This window comes from Geotrypetes seraphini, chromosome 1 (assembly GCF_902459505.1).
Source record: "Geotrypetes seraphini chromosome 1, aGeoSer1.1, whole genome shotgun sequence".
NCBI lineage: Eukaryota > Metazoa > Chordata > Amphibia > Gymnophiona > Dermophiidae > Geotrypetes > Geotrypetes seraphini.
Genome location: NC_047084.1, coordinates 423,214,931 through 423,224,234, shown reverse-complemented (window position 1 = coordinate 423,224,234; position 9,304 = coordinate 423,214,931). Strand labels below are relative to the sequence as shown.

The following is a 9,304-nucleotide window of genomic DNA, read 5'->3' as shown; positions in this document are numbered from 1 at the left end:
CGCCATGTAGAGATTTGTGTTTCCTGGAAAGATAGGTTCTGGATATGCAGACCAGGATTTTCCAGGCCTACATTTCTGCCGCCTATCTTTGTCATAAAATCATACTTTATGGCACTTTATGATGCCTAATACCACTTCTGGAATTAGCCACACCCACAGTAGCATTAAGTGCTGTAAAGCACCTAAATAGGCACGATCCCGATGCCTTTTATTTAGGCACCAGTAGGTACTTTAACTTTAAGGGGGGGGGGGTTGCCATTTTAAATGCTGTTTCTCAATTAATTTTGGTACCGGTAGAGTGCCCAAGGGCTCCTTTTATCAAGCCGCGCTAGAGATTTAACGCGCGTAATAGCGCGTTAAACCGCTAGCCACTATGCCTCCTCTTGAGCAGGCGGTAGTTTTTAGGCCAGTGCAGGGGTTAGCGCGTGAAGAAAAGTTGTGCACGTTAACTTCGCTAGCGCGGCTTGATAAAAGGAGCCCTAAGTTTAAGCGCCGTTTATAAAATTTCCCCCTTTATGTACTACACAAGGGGTTTGGTCCCATGTAATTTGTGGGGATAGATCATATCATTTGCTTAGGTTCTGCATGTATTTTTGTCAGTGGAAAGTGATAATAATTACAATCATTACAAAAGTTGAATTGTCTGTGCTCTGCATTGTATTACTATTTATTTATTGTAAAAAACCTTTAATTCTATACAATCTGAAATTCTTGGCAGATCTCATATAAAATATAACAAACACATTAAAAAAACCCAAAAACAAACCACAGCGTATTAAATGAATGAGAACCGCAAGATCCAGGTATTTCAGGCAGTTTTATTGTCAAACAGAACGATGGCAATTTTTCTTTGTAAAGGAATCCCTGATGCTTTAGAAATGATGCTTGTTTTAACATTTTTGGGGGGGAACTGCAGTATGACATTTTAAAATAAAGGAAATAATTACAACAATAAATTAAGAAAAAAAAATATACAGAAGAAAAAAAAACACCCAGAATAAGAAAACCAAAGGACAGTAGTAAAGCTCCCCAGGGGCTTCACAATATGTTCTCCTCAGAGGTACCTTCTTTTGATCGTATATTTATATATAAAAGAAGAGTTTTGATTAATAACCTTTTTTTATCAAGTTTATCTAAGAACTTCCAAATTATCAGCAGATGAAAATATATGCCTTCCAGAAGATTTTCTTTAAACAACTTGCAAATTGATTGAACTCAAGCCACAAAGCACATAGTAGCAGCAGGAATGGGAGCAAGTACAAATTATATGCCTGCAAAATCCATTTTGTTTGTTAACCAAAGCAGTAATATTCATCTGAATCATTTTTGCTATGCTTGTGAAAGGACTGACTACCTATGGAATCTCCAATATGACGGGTATCATCAAACTGGTCCAAATCAGAAGGGGTGCAATGGCCAGGAACATCATCGGCCAAAGTATCCAGGTAACTCCCCACTGATATTCCGTCCATCCCATCACTGCAGTCCTGTAAACTGTTATAGCTCCCATGCAATGAGGTGTCTTGACTCTCCAATAAGCTACACAGACTGCCACTTATACTGCTTCCCCGGCTTGTAACTATGCTCTTCTCTTCAATCATCCACTTGATAGACTCAATGCTTTCGTTGATGATGAGGAGCTGGCGCATCAGTTTGACGTCGGTGGCTCTCAGATGAACCTGTGTACAAGACAAATATGATTCAATGATGTTTGCCCTCGTTTATTATACCCCAGTAAACAATGAGGGTAAAACCAAAAATAGAAGTTGATCAGCCAAAGAAAACATTTTCAAAAGCGGTACAGAAAAATTTCACTGAAAGTACCATGAGGACTACTAACATTCCATTCATCATGGTCTATACATTAGGTGTTGCTAGTCTAAAAAGAGCAATTTCTATTGTATGTCCCCTTTTCCTGAACATTTTAGCATACATGTCATATCAATAAAAAATTATAAATCTGTTTTTTCAAGTGCAACACACTAATAACTCCTAAAAATAGGCTAATGCTAGATCACGTATGTCTCTACAGAAGATTTTTTTTGGGTGGAGACTATGGATCCCAAGTGCCCGCAGCTATTAAAAATTAAAGAGATATTTGGAAAATTCAAAAATTTAAAATTAAAAAGAGGTATTTGGACCGATGATAGCCCAGACTGGTTCTAACGGCAAATAGCTGTGGGCACTTGAGATCCATAGTCTCCACCCAAAAAAATCTTCTGTAAAGACATACTTGAGCTAGCATTAGCCTATTTTTATTATTAATATCAATAAAATAAAATTAATTTTATTATTAAATTTTATTTTAAATAAATTTTATTATTAATATCAATAAAAAAGCCAATGAGCGCTCATATCTTGAACAATATAAGGAATGAAACAAAATGGAAATATTTGAACTGCTCTTCTTTAATGTGAATGCCAATCTGCATGGAACCTAACCATTCTACATCTTGTGCTTTGGCATGCACTACAGAAATGGTTCACCAACTAGTCAGCCTTATCTGTATGCACATTATATATTTTGCATCTATATGTAGCTACATATATAGATATACACCTGTGCCTAACTTTTGGGTACTGGACTTACGCCTGCTGAAACCTGGTGTAAATGTCGGTGCCCAACTTAGACGCATTCAATAACTGCAATATAGCTTCTTGGAACAACCCTGACACACCAATAACCACATCCCATTTTCAGATACACAGTATGATAGGCACCAATCATTATAGAACAGAGCATAGCCAGATGCACACATAAATCCTAACTGAGGTTGATTAACTGCAATAACTATTTGCTAATGCCCCATTATTGCTAGTTAAGTCCTTGTTAATCAATTAAGTTGTGCATGCTAGAGAATGACACAGGGAGAAATTTTCCCTGTCCTCGAGGAATCTCTCTATCCTCGTTCCGTCCCCACGAGCTCTGTCCCTGTCCCATTCCTGAAAGCTCTGTCCTCGTCTGCACAAACCTCAAACACTTTAAAAATCTTAAGTGTTCAAGGCTTGTACAGTTAAGGCAGAGCTTACAGCAATGGGACAAATTTGTCCCTGTGTCATTCGCATCGTGGGCATGTGCCTCAGGGCAACCCCATCAAAATTTTTTGTTTTCACACATAGAACAAACAAATTAACCCCTCAGGAAAATCCCCAAACCAGAATCTCATCATTCACCCGTACAAACACACCATCCTCACACACAGACATACTCTACAACCAAACCCCCATCAGCCAGACCCCCCCCCCCCCTAAACCCTCCTCGCTGGAAACTATAGGCAGATGTAGAAAAGCCTGCCATAAGGCCAGGTAGGCTAGTACCTCAATATTTGTAGAGTGCTTGTAGTAACTAAGCTCAAAGCGGGCTAACTCATGCATTTGATGTATCCAACAATCCAGGGGTATGGCCCCCGTCTGGGTCCAATATTGTAAGATCAATCGTTTGACTGTCAACAGCGTCAGGTAGATAAAGCGCCTCTGAGGAATCGTGAGGCCCTGGTCCTCTTAACAGAGTCTGATCTCCGAGCAATAATGTCTTATAATCCCACTCAATAGTGCGCTGGAGAACCAGCCTAAGCTACGCAAAGGAAAAATTCCACAAAGAAAGCTCGGGACATTCCAAAAAGGAATGAAGGAATGTCCCCGGGGCCCCACTGCATTTAAGACATGTGGGTGTCTCCCAAAGACCCATTCTAGCACCCCGGGCTGCAGTAATGTAAGCTCTATGAAGGATTTTAAATTGGGTCTCCTGCCAGGCCGCAGACTTCACGAAGGCATGAAGAGTGTGAAACAGTGTCAAGAAAGTGTCAGGGGTATAGTGGGAAGCCATATCCTGGTTCCAAGCATCGCACAACAAAGTCAAGTGCCCCTGTGACGCCGACGAACGCACCACCTGATACCAGAGTGCAAGTGAGCTCAAAGCAGACGGTGTGCGTAATAGGTATACATCCAGGCGTCCACAAGACCACTCCGCTCCATAGTGTGAGCAAAGACTCTGAAAGTAATGGCGGGCCTGTAAATAGGCAAAGAAGTGAGTTTTGGGTACATCCCACTTATCCTGAAATTGTGCAAAAGAATCAAATACCCCCGTGTCTGTATCCATCAGATGCGAGAGCGTTAGAGCCCCCCGCACTGCCCAATCAACAAATGGGGATCTCCCTGCTCCCGGTAAGAACTCCGGATTGCCTTGCAGTTGCAGGAAAGGCGATGCCCAGGGAGATTTCGACTGCGCTCGTCGCCACCACTGCCAAGCCTGGCGGAGAGGGTGCAAGAACCGAAGTTTAAAAGACATGTCCCCCCGCAATCCCCCCGGGGAATGCAGAAGGTTCAAGAAAGTGTAAGGTGCACTCCACCCCTCCAGCCAGCTCCGTGGAGAAAATCTGGCCGACCCTGTCACTCCCTCATGAATAAAGCGCATTAAAGCTGCCACGTTGTATGCCCGGATGTCAGGAAGCCCTAGCCCTCCCTCCGACTTAAAAAGGGTCAATTTAACATAAGCAATACGGGCAGTCCGACCGCGCCAGAGAAATACAGAAAAAAGAGAGCGAAGCCGTCGGATATCGCGCTGTAAGATCCAAAAGGGCACCGTTTGAATAGGGTACAGGATCTTAGGCAGTAAGATCATTTTGATGAGCGCCGCTCTCCCCACAAGGGACAGTGGAAGATCCCGCCACGCGTGACACAAAGCCTGAATCTTATCAAGTACTGCCAAGATATTACTCTGGTACATCACCCCAGGGTCTGGGTGCAGATAGATACCCAAATACCGCATGGGGGCGGTCACTGGAGGTATCTGCAAGCCAGAGTGCCACGGTTCCCACCCCAACCCCGTCAGAGGCAACAATTCCGATTTCGCGCAGTTCACTCGGAGACCAGAGAGGACACCGAACGCCGATACCAGCTGCAACGCCACCGGCAGATGAATGGGGGCCTGGTCCAAGAAGAGTAAAATATCATCCGCAAATAAAGTAATACGGCACTCCGATCCACCTATGCAGATGCCCCGTAGGGCAGGGCTGGTTCGAATCTTAATAGCAAGTGGTTCTATAGCTAGGACGAACAGTAGGGGAGAGAGGGGACAACCCTGGCGAGTGCCCCGGCAAAGTGGAAAGGACTGCGAAAGGCTGCCATTAATAATAAGCCGAGCTTGCGGCTCCATATAGAGTCCTCGGATCCAGGCAAGGAAAGTCCCACCCACACCATACTCCTGCAACACCCAAAAAAGATACTGCCAAGAAATGCTGTCAAAAGCCTTTTCCATATCAAGCCCGACAATCGCGGATGTACCCCCGCTCCCCCTATGCTCATGTATGGCGGTCAACGCTTTCAGGAGATTCATCGATGCATAACGCTGAGGTACAAATCCCACCTGATGAGCCTCGATGAGCTGAGGGAGAAACACATTAAGCCGAGTCGCCATAATAGACGCCAACAACTTAACATCTTGATTTAATAAGGATATCGGCCTATATGAGCCGACCTGCATGGGATCCTTTCCCGGCTTCAGGAGCAGGGAGATATGAGCAAGATTATGCGGGACGCCAGCCGCCGCAGTAGAAAGGAAGTTAAAATAATCATCCAATGGTTGTACAAGCAAGTCGGGCAAAAGTTTGTAATACTCCGGACCGAATCCATCGGGACCAGGCGATTTAGCAAGTTTTAGCTTTTTAATCCCCATTCGGATTTCCTCCGAGGAAATGGGAGCGTTCAATTGCTCCGACTGAACCTCAGACAACCTCGGTATAGGCAAATCCCGAAAGAAGCTATCTCGTTCTTCCATCGTGAAGTCCCGTTTCGCATAAAGTGCACTGTAAAAGTCAACGAACTGCTCTCGAATATGCGACTCCTGAGTGATGGTCTCTCCCCTCGAATTCTTAACCACCCGGATAATTTGCTTCTTCCGGTAAGGCCGAACCAGATTCGCTAAAAGTTTGCCTGCTTTGCCGCCCCATCGATAAAGGTGAAATTTTTGATAAAAAATATCCTGTCGGGCCCTAGCATCCATGATCTCGTTAATTTGAGAGCGTAGGGAACGAATCTTCTGACTATCTGGTCCCTGTAGCGTCACTCGGTGACGCTTGCGAAGCTCGGCCAATTGCCCCGTCAATGCGAGAAGTTTCTCCCCCTGTTGTTTCCGCCGTACAGCCACAAATTGTATGATATGACCCCTCAACACAGCCTTCGAGGCTTCCCAGAATACTGCCGGATCCACATCAGAGGTATTGTTATGCAAGTCATAGTCCTCCCACTTGTCTCTCAAATATTCTCGAAACTTCTGATCACTGTAAAGGGAGGCCGGGAATCGCCAAGTTTTATCACCCCTGCGCTCCGTGACCTCTATGGTCACCAGGACCGCAGAATGGTCTGATAGAACAGTATCCTCAATAGAAGCCCTATCCACTCGGTGAAAGAGGCCGTGGGATACCAGAACATGATCAAGTCTAGAATACATAGAATGGGGATGAGAGTAGAACGTAAATTCCCTATCAAAAGGATGGAGAACTCTCCAAGTATCCACCACCGCCAATTGAGTACAGAAAAAATTCACCCCTCGCTGCTTGTGATTTCGAGGTCTCGGCCTGGCAGGAGAACAATCAACCAGCGGATCAGCTGTGACATTAAAATCACCTCCCACAATCAGTTGGTAAGAAGGGAACTGCGCCAGGATGCCCAGCAGCCCAGAGTAGAAGCTATGGTCAAACATTCGGAGCATACAAATTGCAAAAAAGAAATTGAAAACCCCAAAGATCCCCTGCAACCACAATATATCTGCCCTGTTTATCCTGAATTGTTTTATGAACGTGCAAGGGCAAGTTTTTATGGACCAAGATAGCCACACCTCTCTGGCGGCCATTGTAGGCTGAGTACTTCACCTCCCCCACCCATTCCCGGTGCAACTTCTCATGCTCAGCACACGCGAGGTGGGTCTCTTGAAGGAAAGCAATATCCACCCGACGCTGCCGAAGCCATGTGAGAATTTTCTTTCGTTTAATAGGAGAGTGGATACCATCAACATTAAGAGTCACCACTGTCAAATTAACCATAGCTGTGCAGCATACAAAGCCACCGAAAGTGCCGCAATATAGCTAAAAAAAGTGAAAGAAGAGACCAGGCCCCTCAGCCAGGCCCGGCCCCCCTCAGATGAAGTGCCCACAGAATCCAGCAATCCCCTACTCTCTCCCCTCCCAACCATGCACACACCAACCAAACACACATCCACCCCCACACATCCACCCCCTTCACTCCCCCCAGCACTGCCCCTCGCCTCCCACCCCCTCCCCCTACAGCACACCCTGTCCCCCAGCATGCATTCCCAGAAACAGACCCCCAACCTACCCGGAGACCCCCACACCCCCTATGTCTACGTCCCCCCAGCACCACAGTGCAACAAAGTCAAACAGGCATTGTTAACAAGCAAAGGAGTACTGTCGAATAACATTGCAAAAATAAAGTCCAACTATGGTCATGGCTGGAAACTTCAGCAAGTGGTATAGGGCACCAGGCAGATCCAAATGCGAAAGCCCTAGACAGCAGTCCTCACACCGCCTCCCTCTGCCAATAGACTCAGTCAGTGCTGCTATACGGAAGGCAGGAGGCAGGAACAACAAATCCTCCCCCAGAGGCACTGCTGTTCGAGCGATGGAATATAAGACCCATAAGGTCCCGAGCAGGCAAGTCTGAAGGGAAGCTCAGTCCTAGCAGCACTTCTCCCAGCGCGATGAATTCCCAGGAGCCCGAAAGCCCCAACAGGCCAAACCATTCCAGGCCCGAAAAAAGAGCTCAAGCAGGCAATTTCTCCAAGAAAGCCCTGGCTTCCTCCACCGTAGAGAATGAGTGGTTCTGACCATCATGCCAGACACACAGGCGGGCTGGAAACACCAGGGCAAATTTGATCCCCCGATTATGCAGGTCGGTACAGCAGGGCGACATGGCCTTACGCAGAGCAGACACCCTGATGGAATAATCATTAAAGGCCTTCATACTCCAGGGCCCCCACCTTCCGGAACGCACGGAGCAGCGAGTCCTTCTCACGCCAATTTGTGTAGCGTGCAATAGCCACACGCGGTCTCCCGGCTCCAGAGACCCGCGCTCCAACGCGGTGGGCCCGCTCGCAGGCAAACTGGGAGGCAGCTCTATCAAGGCCCAGAGTCGTCGGCAGCCAGTTGCTGAAAACATCATAGAGCGCCGCCTCCGTGACCGATTCTGGGATCCCAATGAGCCGCAAGTTGTTCCTTCTGCTGCGGTTCTCCTGGTCATCTAGTTGGGCTGCCATCTCCTGGGTCTGGTGTTGCAGAGCCGCCACCTGTGCCGCCATGCTCGCGCACTTGTCTTCCTGATCAGACACGCGCTGCTCTACTGCATTCAGGCGCCGAGTATGTGAGTCAAACTTTTCATTCAGTTCCTCCACTGCCGATTGAATTTTGTTTAAACGATCAGCCAGAGCAGCCGACACCGATTTAGTAATGTCGGTTATCCAGTCCCCAGCCGGGATCGTAAAAGTAGCCTGGTCCGCCGCCATCTTGGAGGGGGTAGTCAGAGTTTTGTCCCGGGATCCCCGAGCCGGTTTTATAGGCATACCCGGTGCGCCACAATCTCCTCAGCACTTCGGGGGTGAGTGACACCGTTTGCACAGCAAAACCCACCGAAAACCCCCCCGGGGAAACCAGATTGCAAGCAATAATCGCTGATTAAAGAGGGGATGAGGCGGGAGCTCTCCACACAGACGTCTGCTTAGGTAGGCTGCATCACGTGACCCCCCGGCAACATGCCTTTTAATATTTACTTGATGTGGGGGAGTTTTTTGATTTATAACACGTCATTCTTTTGCTTTTTAAGCAGTTCCCCACTTTAGCTGACTTGGGAGTCACGTGTGTGTTTCTTCCATCCAATCACATCTGTAGGTCTGCAATTTAAATTGATGGTGTTCTGTTCGGTTCAGCGCCATTTCCTGCTTTGTCAATCCATGCTGTGCCGGATGATTGAGTCGGTTTCAGCGCAGTCCAGCCGTTCCTGAAGAAGGGGGTGTGCACCCCCGAAACGGAGTCCCGTTGGACGAATAATATCTTTGCTGGCTGTTTGTTTCCATGGAGGAGCTAAGTACTTCCTGTTGGTATTCTTTGCTTTGCTGGATTTGGATGTTTTGGCCTCCTGGACAAGGGGCAGAGACAATTGTAGTGAATGGTAAAGTGTGTTTTTTTTATTTATTTATATCTTTTTTCACACTTAGCACTGTTGGGTGCACTTTATTGAAAAAACACGGAGTAGAGCCCGGGGATGTTTCACAGTTAACACTCTTCTGAGTGTAAGC

General features: G+C 46.6%; 1 protein-coding gene across 1 annotated transcript in view; it reads right to left on the bottom strand.

Annotated features, from left to right (window-relative positions):
• Window positions 1–798: 798 nt before the first annotated feature.
• Window positions 799–9,304, bottom strand: part of LURAP1L (leucine rich adaptor protein 1 like) — a 78,616-nt gene continuing 70,110 nt past the window's right edge. Inside the window, exon 2 of the mRNA XM_033918876.1 lies at window positions 799–1,679. Within this exon, the coding sequence (XP_033774767.1) occupies window positions 1,293–1,679 (387 nt within the window). The 3' untranslated portion in view covers window positions 799–1,292. The remainder of the gene's footprint in view (window positions 1,680–9,304) is intronic.